We start from the raw sequence: 19,007 nt of genomic DNA on the forward strand, positions 1-19,007 counted from the left end.
CCTCCCCTTGGCTGGGGGCTCCCATTTGGGGCACTCACTCTCTCACCAGATTATCTGTTCCCTTTTTAAAACTCACCTTAGGAAACAAACCACAATGGAATCAGCTTGACAAATAGGCCCTCCCTCCCTCCTTTTGGGAGAGTTGCGACTTTGGTTTGTCACACAGGAAAGAACACTAACTAAATCACCTGCCCTAGGTCTCTCTGCCCTAGGTCGGACGTTGGGTTTTATTCGACAAAGACTGGGTAGCTGCCCAGCGCTAGGTCCTACACTCAGCACTGGGAAGATAGGGTTATTCAGAGAATTAGGCAACGTAGTGTCTGGGGGCGCACCGGGCTTTGGAGGTGATCTCATTCAGTCTCTCACTGTACAGGTGAGAGGCTGAAGCCTAGAGAGGGAAAGCACTTTCCCCGGGGTCACACAGCTAGAGGAGTGAGCAAGCTGAGTCTTGGTATAGCCCTAGTGCAAGGGCGTGAAGAGTCCTCCAACGGGATGGGAGTGAGCACTGCAGGCTGGGAGGACAGTTCTGGCCAAGCCTCTTACGGGAAGCGTTGCTCTCTCCTCAGGATCGTCTGTGAGATGGGCCATGCCCTCGTGGGAACCACGTCCGGGCCTGTGCGCCTGTGCATTGGCGAGTGTAAGCCAGAGTTCATGACCAAGTCCCATCAACAGTACACCTTTGTGGTGAGTGTTGGGTCCTCCACAGGGCTGAGCTCCCAGCAGAGGCACGCGTCTGCTCCAGACTTCTCGGGAAAGTCCCACACCCCCCTCCAAAATCAGGGGTAGGATGGATGTGTGACTAACAATGCTGTTAGAGTCCCAGAGAGCCACAGGTCGGAGTGCTAAATAAGGCAAAATCAGGCCTTTCTTAGAAAGTGGATCCTACCCATAGGGCAGGGAGAGGCTTCCCCTTGTCCCCCCAGTGTGATATCTTAGTCTCATTCCAGCCTAATGAGGACAGATTGCCTGAGGGACCTAATTAAAAAGGTCTATATTTATCCACATGCTTTGTTTTCTGCCAAGGATATTGTAAGTAGGAGTTTAGAAAAGTCACTTCAGATCCCATGGGGACGTGTGTCTGCGGCAGGCCCACGGGATCGGGGTGTGCTCGTGAGTTGCTCTGTGTGTTGGGGGGTCACACGCACATACGCACATTCTCCCCATTCTCACGCCTGAAAACGTCTCCTCGCACTCAGGTGGCGGGCAGTAGAATCACGAAGGCTTTCCTTAAGGCCGGCCAGATCTTCTTTCTGAATCAATAATGTGCTTCTGGGGGCGCCTGGGTGGCTCAATGGGTTAAGCCTTTGCCTTCGGCTCGGGTCATGATCTCAGGGTCCTGGGATCGAGTCCCGCATCAGGCTCTCTGCTCAGCGGGGAGCCTGCTTCCCCCTCTCTCTCTGCCTGCCTCTCTGCCTACTCGTGATCTCTCTTTATCAAATAAATAAATAAAAATCTTTAAATTAAAAAAAAAATAGTGTGCTTCTGGGGATCTTCCCACAGAACCAGTAACTTGCCTCTCCGGCCCCAGAGTCCCTCCTCTGACCCTTATCTATATCACCACATTGAGTCATTCATTAAGAAGTGTTAACGCCAGCCAAGGGGTCAAACCAGCCTTGCTAAGAGTTTTGAAAAATCATTAGACCACAAAATGTTATTCTCTCTAAAACATTTTACCACTTGCTCTAGGTTTTCCAGGCTCTGCCTTCTTATCTTGGCATCTCTGCCCTTTTTAGCCTATGGTCTTTTTCTCGGGTTGGAGAGCACAGCAGCCTACCCCGTCTCCAACACAGGACAGACAGGGTCTCAGGTGGAGACAGAACGATAGACTGTCCCAGCTGGGAGGAGCCTTAGAGATCATTGAGCCCACACCCCTCTTGACATGGGTACAAACAAAAACCCAGAATGATCCAGAGACTTGCTGCAGGGCCATGGACAGCAAAAGGCTAGTGCAGGCGTAGTTGCTCAGTTAAATGCACTTTCCACTCCACTCCCCTATCCCCCAGGCAGGAGCAATTTCTCTCTGATTCAGGTCAGCTGCCTGATGCACTAGAGACCAGATGACATTTCTTTCAAGCTTCAGATTCAATTTTACAGGTTAGTGAGTTTACTAGAAAGTCCTGGGCACTGACGGGCCATCCTCCTGATGAAGGTTGGAGAAGCCATGTCAAGCGTTCACAGACAGCTCTGTGCACCAGGTCCCCTGCGGTGCCCCTCATGTGCTTCAGAGGGGACAGGACACATGTGTGGGCCATTAATGGAGGACTTGAGCTCCTTGGTGGCCCAATCTAGACAAGGATGCTTTATTCAGTCTTATCGATTTTGTGCCAAAAAAATCAGTACAGGCTCTAGATAGAGAAGCATTTTCAAATTGCTCTCAATTTGTAAACTAATTGATAGATTAGTCTGTGTTACCTCTGCCTTCCCATCAGTGTTATGAGCACAGGATTCCCCAGGGAGTTAATTAATTCTAAAACGCGGTGCTTCTGCCTTCCTTGGACATGCCAGAGCCTCTTTTTGGACACAGTCTCAGCTCCAGGAGAAGAGATTAGAAAAGGCAGGAAAAGTACCTGTACCCAGAGCACAGACACCGTCCCTCCTTTGGTCCTTACGTCTAGCCTGGGTCTGTCACTTTGGGCAAAACCTGAGCTGTGACCGTTTCTCTGCTTCTTTCCAAAGAACCCTTCTGTGCTGTCACTCAGCCCCATCCGAGGACCAGAATCGGGAGGCACCATGGTGACCATCGTGGGCCATCACCTCGGGGCTGGCAGCAGTGTGGCTGTGTACCTGGGCAACCAGACCTGCGAGTTCTATGGGTAAGATGGACTCACAGGAGCCCTAGACGGCTGGACATGTGAGGCATGTGCACACCTGCTCTGGGCGTGTTCACACAGGTGCCCGCCCCATTGCTTCCACGGCGCAGACAGTCTGGGTCCAAACACCATTCCCGTCCCTGTGCCAAATACATGCTACTCAGTTTATAGCAATATGTACCACTCGTGAACCCACCAAGACACTTCTAAAAATAATGAGGATGAGGGCCCTGAGAACTGCTGGGGAGGAAATCCCAGAAACTCTTCGGTCATCATGGGGACTGGGCACTGATGAGGTCCCCACTCTGGGACCTTGAGAGACATGGAGGCTGCATGGCCTCAGTCTTCCGCAAGCGCACACACTCATCCTTGGGACATCTCTTGTGCATAAAAACCGGAACACCTGCTATTCACTGGATCCACCAATAAAGCCCTGGGGATATGCAGATGCCTGAGAGCATCCTGACAGAACCCATGGGTGAGAGCCCAGCATGCCTCAGGATTATCTTCTCCTCAGATTGGAAACCCCCTACGGGCAAGGACTGTGCATTCCCTTCTCTGCGTAGTAGGTGCTCAGTAAATTTTTATTAAATGACTGACCAGACTCTTAAGTCCTGGTTACCTAGTCTATTCTAGAAAAACCCAGAAAAGATTCCCCCAGAGCCCATGAAGCCCTGCCCCTGCCCCACATTCTGTAATCCCCCTCTCTAATTTGTTCCCTCCCTATTCCAACCAGAGGTGGAGCTCCGGTTAAAGAGGGACCCATATACACAGGCAAGGGGTCTGTTTCATTGTGTAGAGTAGGAAAGAACAGAACACTTCGGGGCTACCCGTACCCTCAGACCGAAGAAGATCCAAGAAGAAGCCAGAGAGCTCTCCCCGTTGCCCAGGCCTTTCTTCACCACCATCCTGCTGTCTCCCTGTCAGGCGGTCAATGAACGAGATTGTGTGCGTCTCACCCCCATCATCCAATGGACTGGGCCCCGTCCCCGTTTCCGTGAGTGTTGACCGAGCCCACGTGGATAACAACCTGCAGTTCGAGTACATAGACGACCCCCGGGTGCAGCGCATTGAGCCCGAGTGGAGCATTGCCAGGTGAGGCAGAGGTGGGAGGGAGGCACCTGGCTGACCTGACATAACCCCTTCGGCCAGGTGTGACTTGGGAGGGGACCCAGGGGTGGTGGTGGCTCACAGTTTGAGGGGACTCTGAACCTGACCCAGCCTCTCTGCTTGTTCCCAGTGGCCACACACCCCTGACTATCACAGGCTTCAACCTAGATGTCATTCAGGAGCCACGGGTCCGAGTCAAGTTCAACGGCAAGGAATCTGTCAATGTGAGTACCCCCTAGTCTGCCTGGCCCTCCATAACAGTCCTGTGTCCACGTTTGTGATGTGCTGGGGTCCGTGTTAGCCCGGGAGTATCCACCAACCGAGGAAGAAAGTTAGTTCAAGACCCCGAGCCCGGAATCAGGGCCCCAAACACCCAAACCTTACAGTGACTCTTACAATGACCGTATAATCATTTCTCGTTGGAAGGCGGTCGATGAGTGTATAAATGCACAGGCTTCTGAGCTTGCGAGAAAAGGTGAAAGGGCTGCAGTTTTGAATGCCGTGTTCAGTTGGAGGTCCGATAAGGAGCAGTGTGGAAGGGTGAAGAAATTCTGCCTCCAGAATCAGGCGCTTCTGAATTGGAAGTGGGGCACTGCCATTTCTTAGTCGTACAACCGTGATCCGGTCATTTAAGCTCTGTGATCCTCTGTTCTCTGTCTGTAAATGCTAATGATAAGACTCTCCGCACAGCTCTGTAACACACAGCCCCTGGCGGGCTCCGGGTGGGTGGAGGACAAACCTTCGTCACTGCACGTGGCTTCCTCTACCCCTGTGGCTAAGGTGGCCGATCCAACATTTGACTTTACTCTCCTGTGCTGAGCCATCTCACTTAATTTTTTTCACAATGGATTTTTGTGATTTTTTTAAAAAGAAGTTCTTGATCATAAAAGCAGAATGTCTGAGATGGCGTTATCAATTTTTTTTTGTTTTAGTTTGTTCTAGAGGCTTCATCTCAGTCTTGTTAGCCAATATTTTCTGAAACACGATTGTATTTATAATAATAGTCCAGGAGGTGCTATTATGGCCATTTGTCATATAATTGCTATTATTACTGCTCTGACCTCAGAGGATTGAGTAGGCTGTGATGGAGATGGGAAAGATGGTGTTATCTATCCTCTCATCCCTGACAGGATTCCAGCATGCTAGAAGCTTCCCTAGGAAGTGCTGAAAGGCATAAAATGCACAGTCTTTGAAGGCTATATCTGAAAAGGTTACAGGGATCCTCTGGTCCACCTCCCTTCATTGTCCAGCTTCGGAAATGAAGGCCAGAAAGGAGTAATGGCTTCGCCCCAACCGGGACGGTAGCTGGTAGCAGGGCCAGCAGGATCCCCAAAAGCTGGGCTCTTTGCTACTAGAGCAGGTGAGGTGCTGGTGATTTGGTTATGACATTCCCTTGTGGCAGACATGTGGGAACACCTGTGTCACACCGTTAGTAGCTGCCACAGTCACAGCTCTGTGGGCCAGGAGAGCACAGGGCTCCTTATCCCACATGGAGAGTCTGATCCATGAGTGAAAGAGCCTGTGCCTCCACTCCACTTCCACTACCAAGGCCAGTAGCTCCCAGTAGCTCCCAGACCACCTTGTCAAACTCCAAGTCCTAAGTGGAAGGAAGGAAGGAAGGTGAGGGGTGGTGATGGGAACAATGCACTTGAACTCAGCAAAGATGAAAGCCCCACACCAATTGGGTATGTGTTTTAAAGCATAGGTTTTATTATGACTCAGATGTGACAGGGCCGACAGAACAGGAGACAACTGCTGTCAGAAAGACGGTTTGTTGTACTCACAGAGCCACAGGGAAGGGGGCCTGCCATGCCACAGGGGGCCACGTGGGAAGCGCCAGGGGGGTGTAGAAGCAGAAGGAGAGAAAGGCGCTGTGGCAGGTGCCTTTATTATCACTCCTGCGGGAAGGAACCGACCAGGCAAGGTGAGCGGGTTTAGGATCGCCCAGTCTGAATCATGGTCGAGGGCTCTGGGGTGCAGGGGCTGTCCCCAGCTGCCCAGTACTTGGCCTGGTGTGGTCAGACACGGTGGAGAGCTGCTCAGAGCGTGTGAAAGGAGGTGTGTGTGGGGGGTGGGCTCGGGATTGATCAGGTCGCATTAGAACAGCTTGCTCTGGCTGGCGGACAAGTTGTTTGCTGTCTCTAGGTGCTGGCTGGCCCTGGGAGGGGAGGTCCTCCCAGTCAGTAGGCCCCAGATGTCACAGCATCAGAAATACAGAAAGTAAAAGACATGGTTAATGTAGTAAAGAGTAAGTATGTGACCAACAAGGTTAACCTCTAAGGCCTGCAGCCTCCATTCTCGGGAAGCCACCAGAAGAGAACACTGGTCTGGGAAGGCCTGCTTGTACCTGACCTCCATGTGGAAAGACAGGTCCTGAGTGTCCCCTCCCCTCACCAGGGTACTCTTGCAGCCCCAGGGCAGGAATGTCCCAAGCGATTCCCCCAGCCACCCCCCACCTCCCCCCACGCCCTCCGTATTTCGAGGAGCTACATAATAATAATTCCTCCCTGTGGAGAGCTGGGCTCAGTCGTGACCTGCCTGGGGTCTGCAGGCCAGAGTGCCTGGAGGAGAGGCCTGGTGTGCAGTTTTCATCAAGCCTGGGTCTACACCTGGGAAGCTCATAAACTCGGCCTCTGCCTCGGTGAGGAGTGGTGGGAAAGCAGCACTCTGCCCGCCCCCCCTCCCTGGGGCCTGCCTGGGCACCAGGTCATCCTCAGCCTCCTGGGGCTTCCTCTTGCCTCTGGAGTTTGAAGCAGCCCCGGTGAGAAGCGAGAAGGGCCAAAGCCAAGGCCACAAAACCCCAAGGAATGTTTGGCAAACAAAGTGCCAATGCAGCACCGGGCGGGCGGCAGGAAGCAAACAGAGGCCGCTTGTTCGGGAGTGATTTGCTTATTCAGAGAGGAGCCCGGTCCGGGGTGCTGGGAGGCCTTCGGATGGAGATGGGGCAGCGGAGGGAAGAGTACTGGCCGCAGAGCGCAGGGTCCGAGACTCGCCGGCCCAGCTCTGCCCGCTTGACAGCTCCCCCACCCCCGCACCGTGTTCCTCGTGCCAGGGCGTCCCCAGCTGGAACACCAAGGGACCGTCCGTCTCATACGGGACAGCGGCAGTTTGTGCGGGAAGGGTGGGAGCAGGCCCTGCCCTCCAGCAGGGCATGAGGCCCTCAGTGAGCGGGTCTGATGAAACTCCTCCCCTCCCTCTGGAGCGCGGGGGTTGATACTTGGACTTGGAGCTCCGACATAATCACTGTCAGCGTTTCTGCAGCTTCACACGCGGTCCTGTTTTCAGAACACGAAGCCCATGCGTGTGTGTCTGTTGGCCAGACTCACAGCATGTGTGGACCTGCCAGGACAGCGTGTACTTGTGCAGCCGAGATCTCCCAGATGCCCTTGGCTATAGCCGGGACGCCCGAAGCCCAAACCGGGGCGCGCTGAGCACAAGCCAGGAGGAGAAGGGGTGGGAGGCCAGGTTTTGTCTGTAGGCCACACGGGGTCCTGTGGTGGTTCCTTGGGGCTGGCCGCTGCCTTGGGCAGCCCCGGAATTAAACCGCCAGAGGAGGGAGCGGCGCGACCCCTGCCAAGCAGGGCCAGCAGCTAGAGTTCTCGTAGGGACCCCAGGGCCCACCCAGAAAGGACATCATCAACTCAGTATCAGTACCGTGGCTGTTCCCTTGTGCAAAGTGAGGGAGCAGAAGAGAGAGAGCCTGAAAAGAACATTCACAGATTTGAAGAATTCTTTTTATTCATCAGTGTACTTAATAAACATTAATTCAATACATACTGGGTGCTGGCAGAGGGCTCATCTCATGCTCCTTCCTGCTCCCCAACACACACACACACATACACACACACACCTTACACTGCTTCTGTCCTGCTTTGTCCTCAATCGCTCCACGCTCCCTCAACCCTAAGCCTGTGCTGCTGTCCCCTCCGCCTGGGACTCGTTCCCCACTCCCCACCCTTTCCTTGTCTAGGTGGGTCCCACTCATTCTTTGGATTACATTACACTCATTTCTTCCAAGCATCCCTGAATTATCTACAGCCCATGGCCATGCATGCTCACACACGCGCGCACGCACATGCACACACACACCCTGCTACCCTACCTGGTCCTTGCCCACCAGGGCGTTTCTCACACCCATTCATGCATTTAACAGGGCTCCAGCCCCTTCTGCATACCAGGCCCCCTGCCAGGACTGTATGATAAAGTATGTTCAGTCCTTTGTCTCCCCCTGCAGACGGTGACGCTGTCGCTAGATGGCCCCAGCTCCTAGCACAGTGCGTGGCACAGACTAGGCGCTCAAACAGCGTTGGTGAATGAATGAATGAATGAATGAATGACGTTAAAATGCATCCCCCCCCCAAAAAAATGTTTCACAGCCACTTTTCTCAAGGGGATCACCATCTCATGAAGATAACCAAGGAACACAGTGGTGATGGGCCAAAGCAAGCAGGGTGGGAGGCAGTAGCATGACACACACCCCCACATACACACAGTCTGCATTTCAGTGTTGTGCTCTGGGCCTCCTAGGTATGCAAAGTCGTGAACACCACCACCCTGACCTGTCTGGCGCCCTCTCTGACCACGGACTACCGGCCCGGCCTGGACGCCGTGGAGCGGCCTGATGAATTTGGATTCGTCTTCAACAACGTCCAGTCCCTGCTCATCTACAACGACACGAAGTTCATCTACTACCCCAACCCAACCTTTGAACTGCTCAGCCCTACTGGAGTCTTGGATCAAAAGCCGGGATCCCCCATCATTCTGAAGGTAGGATGTGCAGAGTATAGCCTGCTCTGCACAGTGATGGCGACACCCTACCCCCCAACCCCGGGCCCTTCCCATTCTCCTTTGTGGACTTGCGGAATTGCCAGCTCCCTGCAAAGGGGCCTTGTTTATAGATACGGACTCACCCGGCGAAAGATCTTGCAACTGGGATTCTCAAGAGACCCTTTCCAATATTTCTGTTTGATCTCGTGAGCTTCGGGACCCCAGGGTTCTGTAGCACATCCGAAGTAGACATTTCCTTTTATCACCCACTTCCCTGGCCACCATAACCCCCATGTACATTTCAAGAGGTCATGGTTCCTTGGTACGATCTGTCCATGGATTTTGTTACTTTTATTTATATCCTGCCTGCCCTTATCCATTGGAGGTCTCCCCTTCCTGTCTTCTTCCCCTCTTTTCCTGCCTTTCTTTCTCTCCTCCCCATATTTTCCCTTTGGCTCTCTAAATTGCGGCTGTTTAACGTTTTCTCCAAAAACTTCCCGGGAGCCATCTATTGGCTTTTGCATGGCTGCCCTTCCCCCACCTCTTTAATCTCTCTTGTAATAGGCGATTAGCTTCTGCACGCAAGTGTCAATTATTTCCGTTAAGATTACTGTTATCTACAGGGCAAAAACCTCTGCCCTCCCGCCTCTGGAGGCGCCAAACTCAACTACACAGTGCTGATCGGGGAGACCCCGTGTGCTGTCACCGTGTCCGAGACACAGCTCCTCTGCGAGCCTCCCAACCTCACAGGGCAGCACAAAGTCATGGTGAGTGAACTCCCTTTCGTGACTTCCTCCTCTCCCCACCGTGCATGCGTGATCTGTCCTAAAGTAAGGCTTCTTCCTAACACCTCGTCACCATGTTCTGCATTGAAATGGGTAGGAGTTGAGGACACGAGAAACGACAGGCAGGTAATAAACAGGAAGTTGTTCCATGTCTGAGTCTGTATTGTGTGGTTGTGGTCTTTCATGCCCTCTCTGAAACATAAGGATGCGATGGCATGCCAGGGCTCTACAGCGTCTGCGTGTGTGCAATGCACAGGTTCACGTGGGCGGGATGGTGTTCTCTCCTGGCTCGGTGAGTGTCATCTCAGACAGCTTGCTGACCCTGCCAGCCATTGTCAGCATCGCGGCGGGCGGCAGCCTCCTCCTCATCATCGTCATCATCGTCCTCATTGCCTATAAGCGGAAGTCTCGGGAAAACGACCTCACTCTCAAGAGGCTCCAGATGCAGATGGACAACCTGGAGTCCCGCGTGGCCCTTGAGTGTAAGGAAGGTAAGTGGAGGCACCGCCTCGCTTCCTGCCCCATTTCTCTTCACCAGTCTTACTACCTCCTCCCTTTAGACAATTCCTCTCTATTGTCGTGCCTCCCACCCTAAGCCTCTGCTTGCCCAGAAACTCCCTTTGCCTTTAGCGCCAGAGATAGCCTATTAAGAATGACCCTGGGGGCACCTGGGCGGCTCAGTCAGTTAAGTGTCCCACTCTTGATTTCAGCTCAGGTCGTGATCTCAGGGTGGTGGGATTGAGCCCCATGTTGGGCTCTGCACAGGGCATGGAGCCTGCTTGAGATTCTCTCTCTCTCCCTTTCCCTCCACCCCACCCTTCTAAAAAAACGAATGCCCTGGCGAGTGCCCAGGCCTGCTCCTCTTGTTCTAGTCCTTCCTGTGCCCTGACTCACTCCCAAGCTGGCCCCCTTTCTCTCCTTTTCAGGTCCTCCATTTCCCCACAGTCGGAGCCTCCTAGGCTTGGCCCTCTCAGACCCTATAGAACCCCCCCAAATGGGAGTCTAGTTCCTGGGTCTTGTGTTGCTGCCCTGGGAGCATGTGGAAACAGCAGCAGGAAGGGCAGGGAGCTCCCACCTGCCTCTGGCCTCAGCCCTTCCCGCAGGGCTAGTTTCCCACCAGTGCCGTAGGCTGAGTGCGCCAAAGGCCGCCATTTGCTGGCGTCCTTGGCCACAGACGTCCTTGGCCCCGGAGTAGAGAATGTTTTCTTCTGTCTCCCACGCAACCACAGCCTCGAGGTGACAAGTATCCCAGGCACCCCGCAGGCTGAGGACCCAGCCGGTTCTCTGAGTAAACATTTCAATAAGGAATCAAAACATTCTTCCTTTTGCTGCCAATGTCAGGATCAGAGACAAGGCCTCTGCTGGAACAAAACGAAGCGCTGAGTGGGGGACAGGTGGGCAAAGGCTTCTGTTGGTGGCGGGGCAGGGGAGGAGAGGGGACAGGGGCATCCTGGAGCCAGGCCTGCCACCAGAGGGATGTGACCCGAGGCTGGGTTTGGTGTTCTTAGTGTTCCCTTAGCACACACTATGTGTGCGTGTGTGTGTGTTAAAATATACAAAACATAAAATTTACCTTTTTTAGCCCTTGCTGTCTCTACACCCCAGGGCTCTTCCTTCCCCCAACTCAGTAGCATTAAGTACATTCACACTGTTGTGCAATCATCCCCACCCTCCATGTCCAGAACTTTCTCACCCTCCCCAGCTGAAACTCTGTAATCATTAAACCAAAAACCCCCACCTCCCCTCCCCAGCAGCGGCTGGCATCCACCATTCTGCTCTCTGTCTCTGTGATCTGATTACTCTGGGAACCTCCTGTAGATGGAATCCTACAGTATGTGTTGTTCTGCGTCTGGTTTACTTCACTCTGCATTTTAGAGCTTCACGCAGCAGAATCTCCTTCCTTTTAAAGGCTAAGTAGTGTTCCATTGAATATATGTGCCACCTGTTTTTTATTCATTTATCTGCCCTTGGACCTTTGGGCTGTCTCCACCTTTCAGTAGCATGAATAACCTTGCTATGAACATGAGTATACAAATATCTAAGTCCTTGCTTTCGGGTCTCTTGGGTAGATACCTAGGAGTGGAGTTGTTGGGTCCTATAGTGACTCTGTTTGTCTTCGAGGAGCCACCAAATTTGGTTTCCAGAGCAACTGTACCAATATACATTCCCACCAGCAATGCACAAAGGTTCCCATGTTTCCACACCCTCTCCAGTACTTGTTTTCCATTTTTCTTTTTTAAAAAATGTTATTTATTTATTTTGAGAGAGAGAGAGAGAGACAGCACGCGAGCATGACTGGGGAAGAGGCAGAAGGAGAGAGAGAAACTCCAGCAGGCTCCCCGCTGAGCACAGAGCCCAACTCGGGGCTCAGTCTCAGGAACCTGAGATCATGACCAAGAGTCAGATGCCTCCTCACCTGAGCCACCCAGGAGCTCCTCCGTTTTTCTGTAATATACATCCTAATGGGTATGAGGTGGTAGCTCATGGTGGTTTTCATGTTCATCATTGCCCAGGGTTTTCGCATCTTGGTTTATTCTCTTGCTTGGAGGGAAAAAAAAAAAAACAAAACCCAGGAGCAAAGCTGCCTATTCTTGTCTTTGCTTCCTCCCCCTGGCTACTGCCTCTCAGCTGTTTCTGGGACCTGCAGCCCATGCATGACCCAAATCATAGTATTCTTCCCTTTCCTTTGTTTTAACTACACTTGCAATACCTAGAAAGACACGTCAAAATGATGCACCAGCACAGAAGGGGAAATAACCTAGAAATGGCCCACATGCCCACCTAAGAAAGGAGGCCTGGAGATAGCTCACCCCTTCTGGAAACATCCCTAATACAACCCTTCCTGTCTGTACACCACAGGCCCGCCCCTCCTTCACAAACATCTTCTCCTGCCTTGCCCCTTCCCTGTGCGGGTGCCCTCCTGAGCCTCCTCATCTCCCTCCACTTTCATAGCCTTTGCTGAGCTCCAGACTGACATCAATGAGCTGACCAGCGACTTGGACCGCTCGGGCATCCCCTACCTGGATTACCGCACCTACGCTATGAGAGTCCTGTTCCCTGGCATCGAGGACCATCCCGTGCTGCGGGAGCTGGAGGTAATCCCTGCCACCCTCCCCGATTCATCCTGGCAGGGGGCGTGGGGCCTGAGGGTCCTATCCCGGGAAATGCAGCTGGGGCCCAGCAGTTCCGAGGAAGGTCAGGAATGATGAGGACAAACAGCTGGGAACAGCTTCACCACAACAGGCAGATCTCGGCCAAGGGGGGCACGCAGGCTCTTTGGGATGATTCCAGGGGAAGGCTCATTGTCACTTTTTTAATTAATGACTAAATTAATTAGCTAAGATTCTGCCGCACTCTCAGATGGATTTAAGGTGGCTTACGGAGAGACGTGATTCTGTGAGGTTTGTTTGTTCATGTGTTGGTTTGTTTTACTAAAGATAATAAATCAGGGCAGGGAGGATTACAGGGAGACTCGTAAACCAAGCAGGTCTGACGGAGTAGCTCCTACCGAATCCTGGGGAAAATCAGACGGCCTGCATCCCCTCAGAGGGCTCTGCCCGAGCCAGGCCTCCCACCCCGGTGGGCGCGCGGAGCAGAGCGGAGACTGCAGTGACCTGCCATTCCTACCCCGTCCCGAGTTCGAGAGCCCGGCCGCCCTCTCAGGTCGGGGAGGCCGAGGCTGTCCTCTGAGGGCGCGCCCGTCCCGTCCACCCCAGGTCCAGGGGAACGGGCAGCAGCACGTGGAGAAGGCCCTGAAGCTCTTCGCGCAGCTCATCAACAACAAGGTGTTCCTGCTCACCTTCATCCGCACGCTCGAGCTGCAGCGCAGCTTCTCCATGCGCGACCGCGGCAACGTGGCCTCGCTCATCATGACGGGCCTGCAGGGCCGCCTGGAGTACGCCACCGACGTCCTCAAGCAGCTGCTCTCTGACCTCATCGAGAAGAACCTGGAGAACAAGAACCACCCCAAGCTGCTGCTCCGGAGGTGGGCCCCGCGGCGGGGGGCGGGGAGGGCGGCTGGTGTTGGGGGGAGGAGGGGGGAGGGGAGGAGGGGGAAGCGGGGAGGAGGGCGGCGGGGGTGGGGCCGGCACACGCACGCGGGGCGTCTCTGGAGCAGCAAGAGGGGCTCCGCACCCCCAGACCGTACCCAGCACACGACAGCCTGGGTCCGCGCGTCCCGCAGCGCCAAGTCTGGTCTCCGGGGGCCCCGGGGGCAAAGCGACATGGAGGAGCCCAGGCTCGGGCTCGGCTTGAAGCCTAGCTCCGCCACCAGCCAGCGCTGTGCCCCCGAGCCTGTGACGTGGCCCCTCTGCTTCAGCGTCCTCACGGACGCAGTGGCAGCAGCAACACGCCTCCCGCTGTCTGTCCCTCTGCGTGCCACTAGCGCCGCGCTGTCCCACACGGTGGCCACAGGAGGCTATGAACAAAAATGAGATAAAACGTAACATTCAGTTCTTGTGTTGTGCTCGCCGCGTGCTGAGGGCTCGGCCTCCATGTGCTGGCCACCAGACTGGCCAGCGCACTTAGAGAACCCTTCCTCCATCACAGAAGGTTCTGGTGCTCAGTCCGGGCCAGAGAGTTGTGCAGCCTCTCCCTTCTGCACCCAGTTTCCAGGCCCCAAATCGCCAGCAGGAACCACATGCCTCCTCCCCAGTTGCCATTTTCCTGGCAGGAGACAGGGCTGGAGACCTTGGTCTCCCTTCCCCAAGCCCTCCTGCCCTGGACAGGCCCCAGGGAGCCCAGCAGAGCTCTGGAGCGCCTCTGACACCAGGGGTTCAAAGGCACCCCCTCCATTTCTCCACCCTCCTCCTTAGCCTGTTCCTAGGAAGAGGTCTCAGGCTTCCAGAACCCACGTGGGGTGAGGAGGGAGGAAGAATGTCTTTGTTTCCTGAGTACTGAGCCCCCATCCTGCCAATCTGAGCATTAGAAACTCTCATTAAGAACTGTTGTATTTAAATTAGAGCTAATCTCAGGCACAATGCTTGGAGAGGGTCCTGGGAGGGGCCCGGGAACAAAGCTACAATTTCTTCTGCCATTGTCACTCTCCCCCAGGCCCAGACTGCTGAGCAGCCCTGGCAAATGCCTGGGATTTACTGAAACCAGAGGGTATAATTTGCACCACGTGCAGGGTCTTAAAACACCCCTCGGCATCCCCGTCACTGAAGGTCTGTCATAGCGGCTTTGTTCCTTCCTGAGTCCCCAGATCTGCAGCCCAGGGTCGGGGCTGGGGAGCGCTGGTGGTTGCAGAAGCAGATTCCCTGTCTGCTAAACACTCGTGCCCCCTGCTCTCCACCTGAGCAGCTGGGATCCACGACCCCACAGGACAGCAGGAATGACATGGAATCGTGCTCACTGGGGGTCAGTGCTATTTTTGCCCCTTACATATGTTAACTCATCCAAGTCTGACAACAGCCCTGTGGGGTACACACTGTTATCATTGTCCCGATTAAGAGATGGGGAAAATGAACCCAGAGGGGTGAAATGACTGGCCCAAGGTCCCACAGCCAGTATGTGGCAGAGTCAGGATTGGAATCCAGGCAGTCTGATTCTGAGAGGTTAGAGCGGCATGTACCAGGGACCTCCCGGGTATGAAAGTGGAGTATTCAGGCCTGCAAGGTATCCCAAGGGGACAGAGAAACTCTGTTTTTCATCCTGAGGCCAGCAGGAAGTAGGGAGAACTAGGAATTGATAGCCCTGTGGAAATGGGGCACTTGGCACCTTCAGCTGTAGACCCAGAGCACCACTCCATTTCCACAGGGAATTGAGGCCCAGAAAGAAAAAGCCTCTGGCCCAAGGTCACACTTCCGGCCCTGGTGTCCTGGCTCCCAGCCCTGTGCCCTTTGATGCCCTATTTGGGCCATGATGCATACGAGCCAGACCCCGCTCTCTGAGACCCCTCCATAAAGGACTGCCCCTCACATCCCTTCTTCCTCCCCAGGACAGAGTCTGTGGCTGAGAAGATGCTGACCAACTGGTTTGCCTTCCTCCTGCACAAGTTCCTGAAGGTGAGAGTGGGGGTGAGCCAGGGCCTGGCATTGCGAGCAAGACGAGGGGCTGTTGTGCCAAGGCCGGCTTTGAATGCTGCATGGGGAACCTTCGGGAATAGCAACCTGCCTGGCTGGGGTGCTCCAGAGCAAGGCAGGTCTAGGAGAGGGAGAAGAGGAGTCAGGTGCCCCCCGCCCCACACAGCCCATGCCCTGCCTGTACCCACAGGAATGTGCGGGGGAGCCACTCTTCATGCTGTACTGTGCCATCAAGCAGCAGATGGAGAAGGGCCCCATCGACGCCATCACGGGCGAGGCCCGCTACTCCCTGAGCGAGGACAAGCTCATCCGGCAGCAGATCGAGTACAAGACCCTGGTGAGAAGGCCCGGAACTCAGGGGACATGGCAGACCTCCTGCCTCTGCTCGGTGCTCTGCCATCAGAGCACAAAGCCAACCCCAGTGGTCAACAAAGAGGCTGGGAAACAGCCTGGTATCAAGTCTGAGGGCCATGCAAAGTGTTCTAGGAGTGGGACAGACATGCCTTGGCTCCCCCTCCCCATCTCATTCAGTGGGCCCAAAGATCTCTGTCTGCCTCAGTTTACCCTAGACGATAGGCCAGGGCCAGACCACCCTCTGTTAGGTATGGGGAAATTAGCATTATGGGGGAGAAGATGAATTTGCTAGTTCCTAATATAGAGGCTTTGGGAAGCGGATGGTCAGCCCCTGATACACCTGGAACCATCTCCAAACCCCTAGGATGCCTGGTCCCAGGATGACGGTCTCCCCCTGGCCAACCAGGACCTAGAAAGTAGAGTCTCAATTCTTTGAGAAGGGTAGGCATGACTCAGGTTGTCATTTGGCAGATGGCAGGAAGGCAAGACAAACTGAGGCACAGACATTTCTCCTGTAAGAGGGGTAAGCCTTGGAAAGAGGATTCCAAGGCCTTTTTCCCTCTCCCTCAAGTGGCCCCTTAAACACCCATCCTGTTCCCGCTCTATCATCCTTGTAGATCCTGAACTGCGTCAACCCCGACAATGAGAACAGTCCAGAGATCCCAGTGAAGGTGTTAAACTGTGACACCATCACACAGGTCAAGGAGAAGATCCTCGATGCCGTCTATAAGAACGTGCCCTACTCCCAGCGGCCGAGGGCGGTTGACATGGACTTGGGTAGGAGGCCCGGCCTTGGAGTATGGTGGGCAAAGAGTCAAAAAGTGGCTTCCAGGAGGGCATTTAGGCAGTGGGATGGGATGGGGTGAGAAAATGGGAAGCCCCATCCTGCCCAGGACCCTCCTGGGGCCATGACTAGGTCCTGCCCAGATGAGGGACCACAGGAAGTACTTCTCCCGAGACACTGCCTGCCCACACTTCGCGACAGCTGTCTTGACCCCATGGAGCCTATAATGTCTCTAAACGCTATGGGTGGCATCAGCTTGGAGCTGGGGTTGCCAGGTCCCTAGAGGAGGCAGGACTGGGTAACCCTGGTTCCTAGACCCCTGCCTGCTCACGCTGCTACCTGCACCACCCCCTCCACCCAGAGTGGCGTCAAGGCCGGATTGCCCGGGTCGTGCTGCAAGATGAGGACATCACCACTAAGATCGAGGGCGACTGGAAGCGGCTCAACACACTGATGCATTATCAGGTGAGGGCGGGAGCTTTGCCCCACAACCTTTGACCCCCCAGACTGTTCTCTTCACTCCAGGGTTTGCTCTTAGGCCCTCGGAAGCCATCACCCCTTTTGTCCTCCTTCAGAATCTAAATTGGAGATTCTCAGCCATGGTTACCCATTAAAATCACTAGGAAACTTAATAAAAACATGAGTGCCTGCGGGGCGCCTGGGTGGTTCAGCCAGTAAAGCATCTGTCTTTGGCTCAGGTCATGATCCCAGGGTTCTGGGATCGAGCCCCGCATCAAACTCTGCGCTCAGTGGGGAGCCTGCTTCTCCCCCTCCTCTCCCTCTGCCTACTGCTCTGCCTACTTGTGCTCTCTCAGTCAAATAAATAAATAAAATCTTAAAAAACAAAACTTACGCGTGCCCAGACTCCACCCCGAGAAACTGACTTAACTGGTCTGGGAAGGGCAAGGCGTTTCTCTCCTGTGTACCTCTACGTCTGCAGAAATATTGCATCTTGTGAGGTCCTCTGTAAGGACACCAGCCATAGGGATCTGTGGCTTTCTGTCCTCAGCATCTTACTGACGCAGGTTCTGCGACTCACCTGCCATAGAGCCGGGGACGAGATCGACTTGTTTTGAACTTTTGCACTGTGCCACATACTAGATGGTGTCTTTGGGGAAATTACTCAAGTTCTCTCCCTTCTCAAGGGATCCCCGCCCCATAAAGTCGTGTGGAATAGATTCAGTACAGGAGACAAAGTGCTCAGCTCATTGGCAGATGCACTGAATGAATTAATAGTAAAAAAAAAAAAAAATTCCAGCAAAAGAACAAAAAATCCAGGAGGGATCATTCCCATCCCCGCTTCCCTCCCATGGTGACTACTCACGGCTGGGGCTGTCTGTAAGATTAAGCACAGGTAGGCTGGTTGGGATTTGGGGAAAAATACTAAAATAGAAGCAGAAAATGAGAGACACCGAGGGAAATTAAACCAACCAGAAGAAGCGCCTCAGGCTGCAAGACCCTACGGGATTGCCTGAGTAGTAACACTGGTCCTCCGTGGTGCCTCACAAGGGGTGGGGACAGAGGGACTGGCGGGCCGGACTGGCCAGCACTGAGTTGCCACGGACCAGGCCACGGGGGTCCTGAAGGCCGTCGGGGCTGGCAGGGAGGCTCCGAGGCACAGAGGAAGCTGGTGGGGGGCACTGGGGCAGCCCCAGAAACACTCCTCTCCAGGCTCCATCCCCCTCACCTGCTGTAACCCTGACCGCACCTAGCCCCAGGTGGATGGAGTGTGGTGTCTGAGAAGGGTTCAAGGCTTTGCAAGCCGTATTTCAAGCCCCGTTTCTCCACTCAACAGTGGGATGACTTTAACCTCTTGCAAACTTTAACCTCTTGGGCTCTTCATTTGCAAGATGACATCTGGCTTGCAAAGGTGGTGGGAAGAATTAGAAATAGCAGGTGAGGTCCCTAGGATGGAGACTGCCCCCAGGGTGTTAGAGCCACTTCCTGTCCACTCCACCCCACTCCCCTTACAGGGCCTTAGAGCATCCTGGGGATCACTTGGAATGAACCAGTCTGAGCTGAAGAAGCAAACACGAAAGAGACTAGCCTTGTGCCTTTGAATCAGAAGTTTCTCAAGGGCAGGAGGGAGGCCTTTCTTTTGTGTCTGTGATGCCCTAACGCTTGTTATTGGGCTGTCCGTCCTAAGGCTCCCAATCAGAATGGAATGTTCTGTTCTTACAGTGCTCCTCATACAAAGCACTTGCAATGCCCCAATGTCATTTCTCATTCACGTATTCATTCATTCCTCAAATATTTACTGAGCTTTCCCGGGTGCAAGGTACTTCCCACATGCCAGCCCTGAGTGACAAGGAACAACAGGCATTGTGCTTCCCTTTGGGGGGACCGTGATGATGACGATGATGCTCATAGTAAC

General features: G+C 54.1%; 1 protein-coding gene across 1 annotated transcript in view; it reads left to right on the forward strand.

The window, feature by feature from the left end:
* The window catches only part of PLXNA2 (plexin A2), a 212,267-nt gene that overhangs the window by 178,403 nt on the left and 14,857 nt on the right, over positions 1–19,007 (forward strand). Inside the window, exons 14-26 of the mRNA XM_032878124.1 lie at positions 567–684; positions 2,677–2,813; positions 3,738–3,905; positions 4,051–4,144; positions 8,448–8,687; positions 9,311–9,454; positions 9,729–9,963; positions 12,425–12,567; positions 13,189–13,457; positions 15,411–15,477; positions 15,686–15,832; positions 16,467–16,626; positions 16,995–17,098. Of these exons, the coding sequence (XP_032734015.1) occupies positions 567–684; positions 2,677–2,813; positions 3,738–3,905; positions 4,051–4,144; positions 8,448–8,687; positions 9,311–9,454; positions 9,729–9,963; positions 12,425–12,567; positions 13,189–13,457; positions 15,411–15,477; positions 15,686–15,832; positions 16,467–16,626; positions 16,995–17,098 (2,026 nt within the window). The remainder of the gene's footprint in view (positions 1–566; positions 685–2,676; positions 2,814–3,737; positions 3,906–4,050; positions 4,145–8,447; positions 8,688–9,310; positions 9,455–9,728; positions 9,964–12,424; positions 12,568–13,188; positions 13,458–15,410; positions 15,478–15,685; positions 15,833–16,466; positions 16,627–16,994; positions 17,099–19,007) is intronic.

The sequence above is a fragment of the Lontra canadensis genome, unplaced genomic scaffold, assembly GCF_010015895.1.
Source record: "Lontra canadensis isolate GAN:19392208 unplaced genomic scaffold, GSC_riverotter_1.0 scaffold63, whole genome shotgun sequence".
Classification (NCBI taxonomy): Eukaryota; Metazoa; Chordata; class Mammalia; order Carnivora; family Mustelidae; genus Lontra; species Lontra canadensis.